Source organism: Styela clava, chromosome 8 (assembly GCF_964204865.1).
Source record: "Styela clava chromosome 8, kaStyClav1.hap1.2, whole genome shotgun sequence".
Lineage (NCBI taxonomy): Eukaryota > Metazoa > Chordata > Ascidiacea > Stolidobranchia > Styelidae > Styela > Styela clava.
The window spans coordinates 16,794,921-16,815,147 of NC_135257.1; the positions used below are offsets into that span (position 1 = coordinate 16,794,921).

Consider the following 20,227-nt stretch of genomic DNA (forward strand, 5'->3'; position numbering starts at 1 on the left):
TCCTGGTTTTGCAGCATGACAGTCATTTTTTTCTATTTGATACTAATACAATTTTTTTTTTAACGGAGGCTGCCGATTTATCACTGATTCCGTTTCACTTCACTAGTTCAGATAGAGTGAAAAATTGTTATGTCATAGTTATGATATGAAGTAGCCTATGAACCATGCGGTAATTCAACACCCACTTGTTGAATCACCAAAATGCCAGAAACAAAGTGCAAGTTTTCCAATAAGTTGAATGATTTCCTTTATTTGAAGTAAAGACGAATAGAGGATATTTTACTAGGATTTACAGCTATTTTTAATGCCTATAATCTTCCCCCACAATGGTATTGAAAGCGTTTAAACTATTACTAAGCCCCTGGAATCGAACGAAGGTTGGATTGTCCAATCTGCGCCGTCACGTTTTTTGTATAAATTTGTAACAAACTCCTTGTGCATATAACATTGCAAAGTTATAAAAACGAATTTTAGACTGACGCATTAATTCCAAAAACATGTGTCCATACACTGTTTACGCTATGGAAATTTATAAAGAAGTCAGAGAAACATCCGTTGAGCGAGGATCAACGCATCGGTGGGAATGGGAATCACCCATTCGCCCGGGGATTCCCCACTTTTTAGCTTGTGGTTGTGAGTCCTGTCCAACTGTCACCACTAGCTACTTTGGATTGGTAATTATTCAAGAGTTGCGGAGATGACGGGTCAAGTTTACTATGTTGGAGTGGATGTGGGCACTTCAAGTGTACGGGCTGCAATGTTTGATGAAGTAGGAAATGCTGTAAAAACTAAAATAAAAGACCTGAACATCTACAATCTTCTTCCTAATCACTATGAACAGTCTTCTGCAGAAATTTGGGAGTGCGTTTGTGATATGATCAAGGTATATTATTTATTGTAATAGAGTACAAAAATATTTTGTAATATGTTGTGCAGCGGATATTCGGTTGCATAAGATATTTTGTGACTTGGAGTGCATTTTGCATTTAGATAAGGATAAAATTCACAAATTTAACCCAAGAGAAGGAGGTGTCTCGTGTAGTTTCGTACCTAACGTACTTGTAGTTAGCATAACAATTTTTTGACATGCCAATCCTAACCATCGCCACGACGACTGACTGCAAAACTTACGCCACTACGACGTCACAATCACGTCATAGAGCTTGCCAAATTCTCGTACGATCGCCCGAAATGGCATCGGCGCCGACGATAAAGAACTGACTAACATCAGCGATCTCTCTCCTATCGGGATCGTTGCGACGAGGAAACGAGAGAAATGGCTGTTCGATTGCAGGTTCTCGTCTGCGCGTCTTGGATGACAGTTCGCATAGTTTGAAGGACTCTATTACGTCACTGTGACGTCGTAGTGACATAATTTTTGGATGGTGTGGTCAGGTGGGGATTAGGATTGACACGCGAAAAAATTGTTATGCTACGCCCACTAGAAATATGTTAGGTACGAAACTACATGAGACCCGAGAAGGAGGCCGATAAGACTGCTTTATCATATGGCAAACTGCATATTCTTGTTGGTTACCAGTCCATGTCGGTATGGGCATAGTTAGCCAGTTACTTCTTTTCAGATGCATGCACTTGGTTGTGGAGGAAGCCGTAACCAACCAGCGGTTATGTGAACCATCCTACGTTGGCAAGAGTCCAGCATTTCTCAGACACATAAACGATCCTCTCACAAATAAACGATTGGTTATTTGATTGGCATCAGAGGTGTGGTGGCATATTCCTAATTCTTAGCACGGTGCGTCACTCCGCCGATTTGTAAAAGAGCACATAAAACCTAAAACTTTGTCAAAATATATTTTCCAGCTGTGAGTGTAGATCACAACTAGGTACTCTGTACACTGTTTATCATACATTTTTAGAATGTTACAAAAGATGTTCCACCTGATAAAATCAAAGGAATAGGATTCGATGCAACATGTTCACTAGTTGTGCTCGATGAAAATTTTAATCCTCTGTCAGTCAATGATGAAGGTATGTTTGTGAGTACTAGAAAGTTGAAATCCTGGAACAATCAATGAGCTGACCTGATATTGTCCCACCACTAATGTATCAATCTATTTTTTAGGTTAGGTTAGGTGTTAATAATAAAAATATTCACACCTAACATAAATAGAGTCAGAGAAAACAGGTCAAAAAATTGGTGCCAGTCACAGAATAGTGCTGATCGACGTCTAATTTGGTTCATATTCCAAGTTTATAGTAAGATTAACCAGTTGTATACAATGACTCACATCCAGTCTCATTTAATAAATAATTGCATTGAGTATTAATGTTTATTTCTCCATTGTTGTTGCACTTTGTAATATAAAGGATAACTACCGGTATCATTTTTATCCCGAGGAGATGAAGTCCGATAAGATAGCGTACTCCTCTGCTGTCCAACAACCTATTGTCCAGTCAACAAGTCCATGTTGGATATAGGATTAGTTAGTTATTTGTTTTAGATGCATAGACTTGATGGTGGAGGAAGCAAATCTGCGAACCCACGAGGGTAATCAGACGTGCACTGGGCAAGCATAATCCTAATGCTCATCATGATGTGCCGCCCGTCGTGCCATGTGACTGACACTGGCTATCAATTGATTTATTTTGAAGCAATCTTACTTTCAATTACTGTAAATAATGAATTCCGTTTTGTGTTTTACGACTTTTATTTTGAAGGTGATATGGGAAGAAATGTGATTATGTGGATGGATCATCGTGCTGGAAATCAAGCAGATTTTATTAATAGTACAAATCATGAAGTTCTGAAGTATGTTGGTGGAAAAATATCACTCGAAATGCAGCCACCTAAATTATTGTGGTTAAAGCAAGTAAGATGAAATTAAATTCTGTTTATATTTGTAAAAAATATTATTGGACACAAAGTGGACCTGTGTTTTTATTTATATTTGGTAAATAAATGTCTAACTCAAATATCTACCGGTACATTTAAATGAAAGTTTGTTGAATGCTTTGAATTAATATGATGGTTTGAAACATATACCCGGTTTATAGGCGCCGACTTGAAAAACCACTCTTGAAAAAAGTACCGACAATTTTGCACAGGTATAGTAAATTTTCCAGGGATCAAATTTGGGGAAACATTCATAACGTAGTTGTTTGCATTGTTATTATCCTACTACATAGTCAATTGTATTGTTTGTAGCAATGCAAGGTTAGCGGTAGCTGTGTGGAATTGCTTGATGAGACAGATAATGAGATTTTATGTGCTAAGTTTATTAAAATTTTGTGCAAGAAAATTGATAGTGTCAATGATAGTCTTAAAATCGATGACTAATTACATGCTTACCAAATGCTTGGGTCGTGCGAAATTAGAAAAATTTTTTTGGGGGTCAAAAAGTAGTTACGGACCCGATGTAGACTATCAGCACTGGAAATGACCCCATGTCCATATATTCAAGCTTCGCATTTTTGTTTTTATCAGAATCTTCCAGATAATTGTTGGAAGAAAGCAGCTCATTTCTTTGATCTTCCAGACTTTTTAACTTGGAAAGCTACTGGTGTTTGCAGTAGATCAATTTGTTCAGTTGTATGCAAATGGACATTTTCTAATACCAAAGGATGGAGTGAGAGTTTCTGGTCACAAATTGGACTGTCAGAATTGAAAGAAGACAATTTCAGAAAAATTGGTATGATAAATTTTGTGTAGGGACTTAGGAAGTTTACTCGCCTATTTATGAGAACATACATTTTATAATATTATGAGAATTTACAGTAATCCTCTAAGAACGACATCGCAATAGAATTCTCATTGCGTGGATTACAAAATATGACTTCAGAAATTTTCACTTTATAAATTCCCCCTCAATGAAATCCTGCATATACAACATTGTTCGCTCATAGTAGTAAAAATACTATTCTCAAAATAGGACCGTATTGATTTAGGATTTTTTGATTTAGGCTCTGATGTTCGACAATTAGGACAGTCTGTCGGAAATGGGATTTCTGAGGAAGCAGCAAAAGACACTAATCTGAATATTGGCACCCCTGTTGGTGTATCCGTCATTGATGCACATTGTGGTTTGTAAAATATTCACTGCCTTTTGCTTGAACATCTGTTTTATATTAAAGGGTGGGTTTTCCACATTTGTTCTGTGGGAAGGATGATAGGATGGCTCAATCATATGATGAACCACATCCTCTCGATGCCACATCCAGTTCATGTTAGGTTATTAGTCACCGGTAGTTAATTATTAGCCAGCAGCTGTTAGTTTCAGATACATGACCTTGATGTTGGAGAAAGTCACAACAGACCAGGGAGCCCAGCAATCGGCGCGGCGGTGTGGCCCAACGGGCTAAGCGTTAGGAATACGCTCGCCACCGCACCTCTAATTACTCTGCGTGGGTTCGCAGGTTCGAATCCCATGCAGGGATGGTTATGTGCGAGAGGATTGCTGGACTCCTCGCCGTCGTTGGGTGGTTCACGTAACCGCTGGTCGGTTACCGCCTCCACCACCAATATAACTAATCCCATACCCGACTTGGAATGGTAACCCGACGAGAGGCCGTGGTTCGCCATATTGATAAGCCGTCTTATCGGCTTTCCTCTCCCCCGGGATAAATATGTACTATATGAGTACTATATTATGCCATGATAACCTTATATACAGCATTTACAAAAGGGTCGGGAGCCTAGATGACCTTAATCGGTCCTGCACACCGACCCGCACAAAACAATAATCAATCGCTGTTTATTACTGATGAAATATTTTCTTCATTATATTATTATCCATTATTGTTTTATTAGTGTTGATTTTGTTTTTGTGGCAATAAATCTCACTCTCTCTCTCATCGTGACATAAAATTGGGCCGTAAACGCCTTTATGTTTGTGTTATTTTCTCTGAAACGCCTATTTTCCACAAATTTGTTCCACGATAACGATGACAATGATTTTATTTTTGTACTCGCACGGGATTGTAAATCCGGTGAATACGTTTGGCGAGTATCTGAAGACAACGCAAATTTTTTGATGGAAAAGCGGCAATTTAAAATACTGAAAATAAAACCGTAAACAATATTATAGGTTTTATTGAGGCCCGCGACAGTTTAAAAACACGCTTTTCTAGAAAGTGAAAATCGCAAAATTTCGTGGGCCTCCCCCACACATTATGTTTGTTCCGCGTTTAGGAACATATCGTCACTAATTGAGGGCGGGATTTGCCTGATTTTCCATTACTTCAAATTGCTGTCGAAAATTTTCGTGCTAACGTTATACAAGGTTTGAAACGCGATTTTTTTCCCGGGTTGTGAGGATGTATATAATATAATTAATCTAAATTATATTCGATCAATTTTTATTGTGCTGAAATAAATTTTACTGGAAGGTTTTACAGCAGATTTATGGATTTTTCGACGGATTTTGTCGACGCAACCGCAGGTTAAATTGAAAACAATTAAATTAATAATAAAGCAAGACATTTTAAATATGCCCGTATGCGTCGGGAATTCATCACTTTGCACAGCAGAAAAATATATATTCGTTGTTATAGTCGGCTCTTTTAACAGGTGGCGTAATCGCGGCGATGAATATGTGTTTTTAGTTTACTGCTAACATTTATATGTATATTATGTAGTATATTCATTGTATCAAATGAAGTTGTACTCTAGTCTACAGGATTTATATCAGTTATTGAGATTTTTCTAACGGCGATAACGAGTTGGCAACATTGCAAAAATATGTATTAAAATTAAATACATCAGGCAGTTTATCTCGTACTCTTAGGCCACATATTGCGGTGGTATTTTGACGTAATAAGAAGCAACCGCGAGTTACGTTGGACACATTAAATTAATATATAAATATATTTTCGAATCTCGTAGTTGTCATGATTGAATATTCTACTGACAGGATAATCATTATACGCAGTAAAGACGGCTCTTCTAACGAGCGCGGAATCGCGGTGGCTGTTACAGGCGGCCATGGGAATTTTCGATTTTGAAAATCCTGGCTACGCCCTGGCAGTGGTGTTCATCTATCCTCTAACTTATTGCTAATTCCAGACTTAACAATATGCTAAACATAATAGCTATAAACTATCAATTAGTTTGTGTACATATACTGTTGGTTTGTGGCTTTATTCTGATATTTCTATTGAAGGTTATTTCCTATTTTACTGGGTTTTTATAAACTAAAACAAAAATGTGTTATTTTCGATTTTAGAATGTATTCGGTATTCCAGATCCGAAAACAATATTTTAGAATGTATTCGGAATAGTTTAGCATTCGGAAATGGCGATTCCTGATGGCAACCACCAAGCCAATTATTATAAAGAATATATTATATGATAAACAATGAACAACAATATTGGATGTTACAACTTTTGAATCCTAACATAGGTAGACAGTCAACGCATTTTGATTTGACTTCGGAATTTCTCTTGCATATAACATGTATGCAAAGTATTGCAAACCTTTATATATACTTTTCAAATAACCCGGAAGCTTCTTCAGTTATTTATAGTTCAAAGAAATCATTTTTTAGATTGAAATCAAAATTTTCTGTTACTTCATCACACTCTATTGGCCATTTGCATATATATGCAGACCTGAGCACCATTTGAAATTGTTTTTTTAAAGGAGGAATAGGAACAATTGGGTGCAGCTTAAGAGACAGTGATTTACAATTCGATACAACTAAGATCACTAACAGAATAGCACTGATATCTGGAACATCCTCTTGCCATATGGCAGTAAGTCATTTTTTAAATTTTTAATATTGCTTTATTGAGAATAAGATTTTGGACCTTCAGAAGTATGCGCATCAAGATGGCGTGGCGCACACGCGCACACCTTAAAGGGAACACTGCTAGAGAGTATGGAAATAGTTATTTGTTTCAGATGCGTGGACTTGATGATGGAAAAAGTCGTAACTATCCAGCAGTTATATGGGCGCTCTGGAAGTATTGGTACAAAGATGACGTACAACCTGAACCAATCCTAACCTAGTACACATACTGTATTCAGGTTATGCGCCATTTTGGTACGAATATATGAGCACGGTTATATGAACCACCCTGTGATTGTGAGAAGTCTTGTAAATATCTTGCACATAATGATCACTCACTGGTGTTGAACCTGCGAAATCCGAGATGTGATGGCAAGCGTGATCCTAACGCTTCATTAGCCAATGAGCAATTAAATTAAAACAAATTTTTTTTTTTTCTGATTTCAGCTTTCAGAAAAACCATTGTTTTTACCTGGAATTTGGGGACCGTATGGCTCAGTAATGATTCCTGAATATTGGCTGAATGAAGCAGGACAAAGTGCAGTAGCAAGTTTGGTAAGTTACCTTTCTATTAAAATACTGTTATAGGAATAAATTATTACACTGTGAGCAAAACTAGCCCAATATTGTTCATCCTGGCAACACTGCCTGATGGTTTGTCCTAATATCTAAAGCCAGGTGGTCCAAACCCAGGCTTGAAGGTTCATTATCTGTGGCCCGCATTGCATTTGCTCTGGTGTAATTAGAAAATCGCATTTAATGTGCTTGAAAAGTAAGCTGACCAATTCAAACAGATTTTTAATTGGATATGGTAGGAAATATACCACAATGATTGCTTGATATGTGGGCAAGTTGTTTCAGTGACAAAAGAATATATTCTAAAGCGGCATTTGAGAATCTCACTTCGACTCTTATCGATGTTCGGAAGCACTTACATTTGCAGAAGCACTTGAAATCTTACATCAAATGTAGACTGTTGCATGTTTCAGTCAGTGTGATCCAAAGAAATAGAGTTATTGGCACTTGATTGAATTTTTGGTGAACATAGACATTTACATATTGTTACCGGGCGATCTACAGTGTTGAGTGGAAGCCGCTGGACCTTGAGTGACAAGTCATTTCAAATCTTCGATAAATGGTTTCAAACCAATGACTCGTGCCTCCCAACACTGGGCATCTAGTACTAGTTATGGGCTTATTCTCTGGTATATGAACTCATCTGCCTGTTCAAAAATGTAAGTGCATAATGAAACCTTTATATATGGAAGTTCCGAACTGTGTTTTCAAGCCCTTTTATAATCATGCTTGTATAAGTTTGATAGGAATTAACTATACCATATTTGTATCGAGTTTTCACTCGGATATCTTCATATTTTAGTTAGACCAAGTTGTGCAATCACACCCTGCATATGCAGAACTGAAAAAAATCTCAATTGAGAAGTAAGATTTTTACCATATGTAGATTGCCTTAAATGATTGAATAATTACTCATGCTCAGTTTTGTAAAGCATCATTACTTCTAGCATGACTAAAATTGAATAACAAAAACTTAAGCCTTAAGTTGTGATTGCTCAATTACATATAGTGAAACATAAAATGTGTTTGAATATTCAAATAATTAACAAATCTGTCTTGGGTCTTTTTAATCATATCTAATGACAAACGGGTGATTCATGGTAATTCTCACGTTTTACTCTCCAGAAATCCATATTTTTAATTTGTGTGTATTATGGAGTTTTCAACATGAACCATGGTATCTACGGTATCTATAGCAGACTTTTGCCACTGATTATTCTCATCTATCTATGTCTCTGTGCAACTTTATTGAAAGGTAAATTTGCCTTCAAACATGCCTGACATATTTGATTGCAACCAGGGCTGAGTGCTGAAGCCATGACATTTTGACAGAGCTGGAGCCTAGTTAGCATAACGGATGGACTTACCGAAAATTTTAGTGGCTCCAGCTCCTAATCATCTACCGTAATTATTTTTTCACATTTATATTTTCCCAACACCTTATACATATGATAAAATCTATTTAATGTTCCAGGCTTGAATTTTTTTCAAATAAGTTTCTAATATTAATTTAAAGTTTCAAGATTTGTATATAAACTTCAAAGATCAATTTTAAAATTTGGGCTGATCTTTCATGGGTCATACAAAATAAACATCAATGGTTGAAAAACCGTAGCCCATTTCTGAAGCGCAAAGCAATTAAGATCTGGGGCAGGTTGATATGCTTGGCTCCTTGTGGAGCCATTGTGATTTCTAACCAGCTCTTGTTTGCATCACATTACATTTATATAGAAATAATCAACTTGTATATGTTTTGATGTGTTATTGCCTTTTCGTCATCAATTATTTGGCCTGGTGGCTGGCTTCGGATGCGTCACCATCCACATCTCCAGTATGGCATGTTTTTACTTGAGTCAAAGTCACTACAGGGGTGGTGACTCCTCAATGGCCCATGGGCATTGGCCACATGCCGCGGCCCATGTGTCGTAATTTTTTGATGACGCTGCCAGGTGGGGGTTAGGAATGACGTATACAAAAATTGAGCCAGGCCAACTAGAGGTACATGTGGTACGGTAATGAACTATACCAGACCCAAATTTTACTTGTACTCAATTGAAGTATTTTCACATAGTACAGTATTATAAATTGTCGTAATGGACTTGAAATCTATGGCCCATCGCCAATGAGCATTGGCCCATTTAGATGGGCCCCGGCCCATAGAGGAGTCACCACTCCCACTCCAAAGTCATATTGGCGCGGCAGTGTGGCTAATTGTCCTAAGCGTTAGGAATACACTCGCCACAGCACCCCTGGTTACTCTGTGTGGGTCGCAGGCTAGAATCCCATACCCGACATGGAATGGTAACCAGACGAGAGGCTGTGGTTTGCCATATGGTTATGCCATCTTATTCCCTTTCCTCTCTCCCGGGATAAATACGTAAATCCTATCCTATTTTCAAATTTCCCGGAGAATGAACTTCAGTCTTCCAACGTTGATAAAGCAAGTCAAAATTTTTGAGGATTACTAATTGATCTAACAGTCTATTAGAAGCATGCACCAAAGTTGTTAACAAAATTTGCTAGCAAAAAAGTCTATGCCAAAATCTACCTAATTTTCATTATTTAATTTTCTTTTTCATTTCCGGTTGTCAAATTAATAAACTCTTTTAATAAAAACAAAAAATTTAGAAATCGTCACATGAACAGCATATTGAACGATGTTCTCCATGACATGGCATCCAAAGAGGGTCACGACTCCATAGATATAAGGACAAGGAATATTCATGTTTGGCCAGATTTTCATGGTAATCGATCTCCTCTCGCTGATCCAACTATGACAGGAATGATTTGTGGTCTAACATTGGATAAGAGCATTAATGGATTAGCATTACTTTACCTGGCTACTCTACAAGCTTTGGCAGTGAGTTCTTCTCATTTCACTTTTATTGAGCCTGGGGAATTCTATGTTACTATGTGATTGATTTTTTAAATACACCCAGACATTAGTATTTTCCAGAGATATTATTCACATGGACTCGATCGTAACTGGCTAGATATTATTTTAACTACCCCATGACGTCAGAGCCCGGCAATCCTGTTGTACATACAATTTCCCCATGGAATTAGAACCTGTCACCATCAATGACACCATTGAGAGCAGGCTATAGGTTTAATCATAAACTGAACTGATGGGGAATATTACCTAGTTGAAACTGCCATACAGATTATTTATCTTTAGTAGCTAGCATACATTGTCCATTATGTGTGGCTGGCTGTATAGAAATGCCCTGTCCTGGGAATATTCTCTTTGTTTTACAGCTTGGAACTGTTCACATACTCAATACAATGAGAGATGGAGGTCACTCTTTCAATATTATTTTTCTTTCTGGAGGATTGCAAAAAAATTCTCTATTCACACAGATCCATTCCAATGCAACAGGTACATTTATAATAATTACAACACAGCCATTTTTCCTTTCCCTATCGAGCCAAATTCTTTTTGACAGGTCTTCCCATTGCTTTGAGCAGAGAGACTGATACTGTGCTGCTTGGGGCTGCGATTCTAGGTGCATGTGCTTCAGGAAATCATAGTTTGAAGGTAATCATACAATCATACTTTTTGTTCACCACTAGTACGTACAATTTATTAATAAAGTGCATTATATACACAGGAAACGATGAATAAAATGTCACACCTTGGCAAGATAATAAAACCTCAACAAGAACTGCAAACTTTTTACAAAAAGAAATATGAAGTGTTTCTGCGAATGGCAGAATTTCAAAAAGAAAACAAACAAATAATGATGATAAAATAGGCTTCATGTGATCAAAGCAGTTAAAAATCTTCAATGAAATCTCAGATGGAAATACATCATAATCTATGCTTTGGGATTTATCTAAAATTAGCTAGTACATGGATTATATTAAAATAAAAACAGTGAAATAAACCATTTTAACAAACTGATGCAGTATTTATAGAGGTATGTTTACCATATTTTTAGCATATAAAAATATTGATCTATATTCAGTTACCCACCATTTATTCAAAACAAATGGAAGTGATAATCTACGCCAAAGCATTTGACTTTTGATTTGTTTCCAACTTAATTACTTTGATGGTGTTATTAAAAATTGTGCAATAAAATTGGCCAGGCCTAAAACAATGATAATAGAATGTAAAATAATTGAAATTGGTGTCAAATTGTTTCTCTTGTGCATCGCGAACATGTGTACAGATACGGGCAATATGAATACATAGACTAAGCCGCATAGAGATCCACTATATCTGAAGAAAAAGATATTTTTATTTAGTGAATCAGTCCATTCAGTTCGTTTTTTACTTTCAACAAGAGAAGTGGATTGCTAGACTCCTCGTCGTCATAGGGTGGTTCAGGTAACTGCTGATCCTTTACAGCTTCCTCTAATAAAGGCATGCATTTGAAGCAAGTAACTGGCTAACTAATCCCATACCGGGCATGGACTGGTGACCGGACGAGAGGCCATGATACGTCATATAATTAAATCAGCTTTCCCCTCCCCGGGTATGTAAGTCCTAATTAGATGTCTGGCTTAGGTATATATTGTTATCTAGATACTAACCTTATAATATCTCCAATATGAGGATAAAACATCGCTATCAAAACACAGAAGGTCACAAATATTGCATTTAGGACAAGTACGTGCTGCCAACTGAAAAAGAATTATTACAACATATAGGATGACAGGAAGCTTAGTTTACATTAAATAATACAACAATTCTTAAACAGGCTGTTTGAAAATTTTAAGAGTTTGGGAATCGTCCCTTCAATTACCTGACAACTGAAATGACACATTCACAGATGGAAAATGCAAGCATTTTCATATTTTTAAACACCGTTGATTTATTCACATTAAAAAAGAAATTGTATTGACATAAATGCACGAGGTTAAACTGACACACGCCAATGGTGTGTGGTCTCTTGCTACAAGTTTCTCACCCAGGCCATGTGTTCCCAAACAAGGTATGGAGTATTTGCAATCTAAAGATGTAAGCAAGTAGAGGAAACACAGTGATCATTTGAAATAATAGCAATGCTCTCGCTCCAACTGCTAATGGATCTTCAGAAGCAAGGTTATCCAGCAGATTCTAAAAGCAAAATAGAAAACAATGATTTTAATTCTAGTTTGCTATACAAGATCTTTTGCATGAAAGTACCAGGAGTAATTCCCAGGGCTTTGAACTCAGTCATGACATAGTGACATGCAAAAACGTCCCAGACACTTGGTTAGCAAAGAACTGTGATTCATTTCTGGCACCACAAAAACTTTATATTTGTACTTGAAATTGCTTTGGTTAATTTCATTATAACCAATTCCAACTGCTTGAAGTTTGAAAATATGACTCCATAGACCTGGTGATACCCGTCTTATAATGGTTTTATGGCCCAAAGGGATGGTAAACTACGAATGCGAATCAGCATGCTTTTTCAGTAACTCATCAATATTGCAAAAGAAAGTGCAATATTTTCCGTGATAAAAAATTAGTAATAATGCCAGATTGCCAGCTCTAATCTAACAGTTAGTGCCGCATATGGAAATCTCAAAACATATCTAATGCCAATTATTAGATTTGCAAAAAAATCCAACAGCAAGTTGTTCATTGATGCAGACATTGATTACATTACATTCTACTTTTATAAGAGATAGATACATTGAGATAGTTAGCAATGCGTGTAAAGCAGTGGCCATCAAATGGCGGCCTGAGGTCCAAATGCGGCCCACAAACAAATTTTTTTGGCCCTAGAACTTCTATTAAATCATGAAAACAGAAATTAATGTAGGACCTTTGTTTCATAGTTATTAACGTAAGCGATGGCACATGTCAGTTGTAAATCGATTACTTGACGAACGGTTTTATCATTAGTTGTACGCATCATAATTTTAAATTGATCTGACAATCTTCTACAGCCTGTGCGTTACGGTCAATGTTCAAACTTAGCCCAGTAGTACATAAAGTTTGCTGATCACCGATATTATGATAGCGTGACCAAAATTAATTCCCCCCGCTCCACAAATTTTATAACTCACCGATGAAATACAATGCTTCGGAAGAGGAAACGTGGAGTAGAATATGGTCCCAACAAACATATATGTGACCATAACAAGCAAATATCCAATGGACAAGTCTCTAACGTTATTCTCTTGCTGTTTGTTGTTTCGTAGTATTGTTATTACTGCACTGAAAGAAAAAGCAACTGATGTCATTATCAGGCATTGAGTGTAGGCTACTATGGATCAGATGGATTGTTAAATTCTTGTTATTGGTAAAAATCTCTTTTCTCTGAAATTACTGGACCAATCGCTAGAAGGCCATTCTTTTCTTCGTCTTTCAAATATTCCGTGGGGTCCAAAATTTAGCTATTTCTAGAAATATTATACATACTTGTGTAGAAAGAAGGCAAGTGATAACATCCCAGTAAGTGCAGGAAAAGTGAAACGAAATCCTGTTGAGGATGGGGCGACTCCATCAAATGACATGTTGAATCCCCAACGGGATGCCTTGATTATGATTAAAACCCAAAGATAAAGTACTGAGATGGTTCCTGAAAAAAGAAAAAATAAGTGTGTGTGTACCAATATGGAGGTAACGAAAACCTATGGGCAGAGGGTATATTAACTTGGCTAACACAGACAGTCCCCGAACTAAAGAAAAACCGGAATGAAATTATGGCCTAACTCTAACCAGGTACACACACTACGAGAGTACCGAATAAAAATGGTTCCAAAGAAACGTGAAGTATTTTATGCCAGGTTCATTTCACAGTTAAATCTTAATATAAAAATTGACAAATCATACAGTGATTAGATATTTTATACCAAATACTAATATTATTTGATATAATTTTGAAAAATCAAGAGTAGTAGTACAACATGGCTTATGTTTTCCATGGCAAGATGGTTCAGCAGTTAATAAGAGTTGGACTTAACTGTGTTGGCATCGCAGGTCTTATATTCTGTAGAGCAGTGGTTCTCAAACTTATTATTAGAGTTGGGACCCACTATTTATTACCACAGCTTATGGTGACCCATCAAAAAAGCCACATGGTCATTCCTTGTGTAGCAAATTTTTGTTCCTTTGAGAAGATCAGAAAAAGGAAACTTTCACAGATTAGAATTTGAATTAAATTTAATTTTTTTTGTTTTTTTTTGAAGATTTACGTATTCGAGTCGCCACCGATCCTAATAACCAGTATAATTAATCAAAGCTTTCTAAATCTTTTCACGACCCACCAAGATTCCTTTTGCGACCCACCAGTGGGTCGCGACCCATAGTTCGACCCCAAGTCCATAAAGGCATTAGGACTCTGAAACAGACTAATATTTGTATTGAAAACAATTTACTGTAAATTACAACTTACCTAAACAATTAAATTTTGTAAAAAATGTCGGCGATTTGAAGTTCAGTAACGGAAAAATGATCAGTATAAGATACAATGGAGCAGTTTTCTTTACATCCCAGTATTTTTCAAAGGTTGTTTCAGTATGATTAGATGGATCTGCGTCATAAACATCAGACAGCATGAATCCACTGGTATTAGGATGAACAGGTGGAGCATTGACACACAAAACATCAGTATTGGTTGAGGAGTTGTCATGTATTGCTTTATCTAAAAAAAAATTGTTCTATGAATGCATCACATTCACATGTCAATACTTGATCTGAATATTACGGAATAATCAACTCTGTCATTTCAAAATCAATTTCAAATTATTTTATGGTTCCCAATTTTTCTACCCCCGCGGACTAGTAACATCAAAGAAAATGACCTTGAGGACTGGCAATATAATATTAAAGTAAATGTACAAAAAATAATGACATAAATTCATCTACACTGGCAGTAAAAAAACAAAATTTCTCACAGATCGGAAGACAAGTATTACAATATTCACAAAATTTATACTATATTTACAGTTATATCAACGTACTATTTGCATTTTTTAAATAGAATAAGTGCCCAATAGGGTTTACCCCTGCAACTAAGGCTGCAGGCTCAAGCAAAGGCTGCAAGCAAATTTCCACCAGACTCGATATATATCGACTCTGGCTATTTGGTGAAAATTTGTCTTTAACTCTTGCCAAGAAAAAAAATCGCTTCATATAACCAGTACTCACCATGTATAAAAACTCCGGTCATGTAAAGAAAATTTGTCATCAAAACCCAATAAACCATCATTCCACCGAGAAATGCAAGTAAGCCAAACAATACAGCAGTCCATTCTCCTATCGTTCCGAAGTAATATTTTGTAACATCGCTGAACTCAAACACATGAATATCTAAACAAATAAGATTATTTTATTTCAGAATCAAAAATCGTCATGTCATGAGTGCCAGCTATACTACACAAATAGATGCATCAAATAGTGTGCACTTTGAACTACTGGCCTTGAGTCCAGATACGAAAGAACAAAATTGAACAAAGAATTTCTTTTGGATTTGTACAAATGACATAAATAGAACATTCTCATTATACATATTTTAGCGAGTTAAATAAAGCTATTGGGGTAAACGGTAGACCTAGAAGATAGAACAGTATTTTGGTTTCAATATGTACAAATAAAACATGTTCTTTTAAGAAGTCCTACTTCATGTTGGCCAAAACACTAATTTTCAACTTTTGCATTTCTTTTTGAAGACCACTCACCAACATAATCTTTTGACTTGACAACTCGATAAGCAGTGTAAAAAGCTAGCAGACCCGTAAACGCAATTATCAAGATGCCAAGTATGAAGCCAGATTGTCCAATACCCCATGGCATTGATAATAATGATGTCCCCATCATCGTATTCCATATAGCAAATCTGAAATGAAAATAAATTTACATTTTAAAAATTTGCAGTAATGACTGGACGTATTTATGTGTTTTTGGTTCTTAAGTGTTGAATGGATCTCTTGGATGGTTAATACTCGTAAGAAACTAGAACCTAAAATCTTCCTCAACCACGGGTGCTCTTGCAAAGATTACGTTAAATCGGTTTCCCGATTTTGTCTATTTTCACAGCTCATTAGATTGGGATCAAAGTTTATTTTGTTTCTATCTTAAAATCATCATTAACACTTATTTGTGAGTTGTATTGTTTTTGTGATGAATATTATATATATTGTTAAAATTGCTATTCAAAACGCTTTGGGAGTTTGAATAAAGTGCTTTGCATAAGCCTGTAATAGTGAAACTATGCAATCAATGCCAATTACTGAATTGATAATTGAATTAAAAAATAATCACATGGTAACAATGCTGCTCTGGCTTGCTTCTGGTTTAGCAGGAATCAAGAGAAACATGGAGGATGGCAAGATGTGATCTGGCATTCTCTGAAAAAGTAGATAATTGAAGAAAATTTTATCAGAGAAAAAACTTAGGCTCTCGGCTATGATAACAATTTGAGACCATACTTTAGAGATGAGATTATGAGGATATTCAAATTCACATCTGGGTATATTCAGGCTGAAAAAGGGGCTAATTTGCCTCTTCTGTCCTTTAGTTATTCTGTATTTCATCCATTGTGTTCCAAAGTGTCACTGATAGGAAAATATTCTAATAACGACACTCAAGTAAGATGAGATAGACACATTTTGGAGTCATTTTGAAACTCTCACAAGCATATAATTCCCTTTGGAGAGTATGAATTAAGATTAAATTGTCAAGGAGGTAATCAGAAACATATTCTAGAGAAAACATAACTTTTGTAGCTTTTGGGGTATGATCAAACACAAACAGAATTTCAAGCGCAAGCAAACTTTTTATATATATATAGAAGTAATATTTTTGAGAAGAAATTTATTAAGGCTTCTATTTTTTCCTTGGATCACCCTGTACGTGAACAACTAGTTGGCACTAGGCACTGACAGAGATTACTACGGGGCATTCAGTATGCTTACCATCCTATCATCAGTAGGATCTGTCAATCTACTATAGTACTTATTGCGCATGAATGCTGCACTTCTGTTGAAGGATTCATTTTTTGTGTGGCATTGTTCATTGTTAGTTTGTACAGCAATGCCACACTGCTCACATGTTTCATCACAACCAGAACCTGTGTAAGGATAAATAGTGTTTTGAGTCAACATGTAAAATATCGGCCATGGTTGGTTAAATTCATTAAGAATTTAACGAACAATTTAAGATTGTGCTAACATATAGGGATAAATAAGAAAGGCTATGGTACATGCTGATAAAAATGAGAGCTAGAAATCATGTTCTCTTTCCTGTAGGTATGCATCGTCATGTATGATTTTGACACAAAGTCTTTAATAAAAATATATAAAATCTGGAAAACTATAAGCTGAAAATGACCAAATAGGGCTATGCATAACTGAACGACAAAGCAAAAAATATTAAATTGCAAATATCAAATAGGACAGAATAGGACTATACAGGAATCATTTGGACTGTATAGAACAGGGGTTGGCAAACTGCTGCCCGTAAACAAATTTTGTAGTTCTCGAATGATTTTTAATGAATAATAATTTTTAATGAATAAACACAAAAACTGAGGGTGTTGTATGGCGACACTCTCGACAAGGGGATTAAAGATTTATATTTTAACTATATTTTTAAAGAGAAGATTTTAAATGCAATCAAACATCTCAGGTACCGGTATTTAAAATTCAAAGGAATGTTGATAAGAAAAAACTCAAGAATATTGAAGTATTCACATATGGGCGCATACTTTTAACACCAGAACACAGACCTGAGTCATTGTTTATGGAGCGGGCATACCATGTTGGATGCATCAAAGGTTTTCTTATTGTACTTCTGCGTCTACTATCATCACGTTCTGGTGAGTCTTGAGAAGTTGAGATACTGAAATGAAATTTACAGACCGGTAATCATCAGTAATCGTTGTTTAATTTTTTCACCATTCTAAGAATTCGCACTAGATAATAAATAAACTATTAAAAATCGTATTGCTGGCTGAAGCAGGGCGCAGCAAACTGGATATCTAGTAGTGGCACCCTTTATTAATATGTCAAATACAAGTTTATAATTAAAGTAAACAACACAAACAGACAGCGCATATGCTTAACATTTCATCTAGTAGGGATTGTCCTTTTTCAGCTGAATGAACAGTATTTATACTAGTGACCAGTGAAGCATGCAATGAAATAAAGACATGATGGTAATGATTACTGTTAACCAAAACAAGATTCATGAAAACTATTAAACCATAACCTTTAGCAGATAATGAGAAGGAAAAAACGTCAAACTATTGCTGATTGAAAAATATTAAGTACATCGAGGTGACCTCGTGACCTGGTATTTTCAGTAGGTGCACGTTTCAACAAATAACGACTCCGGGCATCGATAATCCAGGTAACCATAGAAATAGCAGTGATGAGGCACTAGCTGTGCCCGATTCAAACAATAGCCTTGCAACATTCAAAAAAATATACCCCACTATGAACAATTGACTAATGTACTTTTTTTATTGTTCACATAGTTTGTTTCAGTATTTCAAATCGAAATCGCCATCAATTCGAAGCAATTCTAAAAAAATGGCTTGCTTCTATTTAAAAAAAATATATATATCAAGATATCATGAGACGAGTGTGTGACGCAGTGGCGTTGTTTCAACATCGACTAAAAGCACCTCTTCATTTATTTTCCTTGCCTCATAGCCTATCCCTGGAAGTTTTGGGGTTGTTATATTTTATATGGTTCACAGTTTTGGAGAAACCAATGGTTTCTCTCAATTTTGTTCAAGTATTCAAAACCGTAATATGTTAGAAACCTTTAATTTGCCATTACATAAACGCTTGTTTGATGTACCAATATAATAATATAATTGCAATAATCCTTAGGAAAACATAGGTCTGTGAGATTTCCCTCATAACCATTGCTTCTTTTAAACCCGCGACACAAACTGTTCTGAACTACATTTAAATAGCATTTATCATTTGAATGAATTTTGAAGGTCAATTAAAGAAGAAACAAATTAGGCCTACATTACGTCCGGAAATAGATTAGATATTTCCATCCATGCATTTATTCATTCTTTAGATCATTAATATTATTTAATCACAATTTATCCTGTAGTTATTCAAGGCTTAAAAAAATAAACAATGATATGATATTTCACTAAATAGAATCTGATTCGGAAATATTCGAATCGGAACATTCTGATTTGAAAATAAAATATTCGAAACTTACATCCCTAATCATAGGTTTTCACAGCTAGATAACCTATTGAGGTTTTCTGTGACTCCCTCCACCTGTGAAAAACAATGTTTTGCTTCTTTTTTAAGAAGTAGACTATGTTTAATTTTCAGATGGTGACAAATAAATATTACTGCTATCGTCATTGTGTTCTGACAAAAGGTCGAAATAAAAATTGTATTGTATATTAATGACATAAAAATGAACGCTCACCGATTCAAACTCTGTTGTAGATCAGTTGGGGTCAGACCTACACAAGCTTTGCTACCTTGAAAGCTGAATGAGCCAGGCATGTGGTCAACATCAATATTTCCAAGATCCTCCTCCATTTTTCAAGTGTACAGGTACCATAGGTGTTGGATACGTATATGATATTTTAACCAGCCATTGACTTATCAGATCCAATTGTCTCCAGATCGCATAATCCCCTATTTCTATCCAGAAATTCGTTTGAAATATTTAAGCAATCAGTATATAATTATTTATATAAATTTAACCACGTAAACATGAAAAATACAAAGATGAAATTATATTTGAGTTAGCCCTCATGGCGTGTTAGCCTCCACCCTATTTGAGTACCGCACCGGCATCAATCAGCATAAAAAACCAAAGCAGTACCGTACCGGTACCATAAAGGCTGAAAGACAATACCGGTACCGGTACCAGTACGGTACGGTACCGGTACCGGAATACCGGTAGGCTATACCGTACAGGAACAATGAAAATGAAAGAAATGCATATTTGCCATTCGAGATTTACTTGAGC

General features: G+C 36.0%; 2 protein-coding genes across 3 annotated transcripts; one reads left to right on the top strand and one right to left on the bottom strand.

Moving 5' to 3' along the window:
• The first annotated feature begins 221 nt into the window (after positions 1-221).
• Positions 222-11,261, top strand: LOC120346154 (FGGY carbohydrate kinase domain-containing protein-like). Its single transcript, XM_039415822.2, has 12 exons — positions 222-883; positions 1,881-1,992; positions 2,683-2,834; positions 3,449-3,653; positions 3,925-4,044; positions 6,603-6,715; positions 7,198-7,305; positions 8,129-8,190; positions 9,955-10,186; positions 10,585-10,705; positions 10,773-10,864; positions 10,938-11,261. Exons 1-12 carry the CDS (start codon positions 698-700, stop codon positions 11,079-11,081), a joined length of 1,647 nt encoding a protein of 548 aa, XP_039271756.2. The 5' UTR covers positions 222-697; the 3' UTR covers positions 11,082-11,261.
• Positions 10,883-19,938, bottom strand: LOC120345674 (neutral amino acid transporter 9-like). Of its 2 annotated transcripts, none has more exons than XM_078115703.1 (12): positions 19,676-19,938; positions 17,997-18,109; positions 17,185-17,339; positions 16,532-16,617; positions 15,949-16,106; positions 15,419-15,580; positions 14,664-14,912; positions 13,688-13,847; positions 13,333-13,483; positions 12,243-12,391; positions 11,866-11,955; positions 10,883-11,551 (listed from the first exon to the last, which is right to left on the bottom strand). In XM_078115703.1, exons 1-12 carry the CDS (start codon positions 19,789-19,791, stop codon positions 11,374-11,376), a joined length of 1,767 nt encoding a protein of 588 aa, XP_077971829.1. In that variant the 5' UTR covers positions 19,792-19,938; the 3' UTR covers positions 10,883-11,373. The 2 variants fall into 2 exon arrangements, with proteins under 2 accessions (XP_077971829.1, XP_077971830.1); XM_078115704.1 differs by lacking the exon at positions 19,676-19,938 and adding an exon at positions 19,457-19,476.
• Positions 19,939-20,227: the final 289 nt, after the last annotated feature.

Bases quoted from the DNA above. Each gene is read 5' to 3' on its own strand.
- LOC120345674 (XM_078115703.1), bottom strand. From the start codon at position 19,791: ATGGAGGAGGATCTTGGAAATATTGATGTTGACCACATGCCTGGCTCA. The intron at 15,581-15,948 runs GTGAGTGGTCTT...TTATTTGTTTAG, and splicing joins CAAGTCAAAAGATTATGTTG to ATATTCATGTGTTTGAGTTC. The intron at 12,392-13,332 runs GTGAGTTATAAA...TTTTGCTTTTAG, and splicing joins CGAAGCATTGTATTTCATCG to AATCTGCTGGATAACCTTGC.
- LOC120346154 (XM_039415822.2), top strand. From the start codon at position 698: ATGACGGGTCAAGTTTACTATGTTGGAGTGGATGTGGGCACTTCAAGT. The intron at 6,716-7,197 runs GTAAGTCATTTT...TTCTGATTTCAG, and splicing joins CATCCTCTTGCCATATGGCA to CTTTCAGAAAAACCATTGTT. The intron at 10,706-10,772 runs GTACATTTATAA...TCTTTTTGACAG, and splicing joins GATCCATTCCAATGCAACAG to GTCTTCCCATTGCTTTGAGC.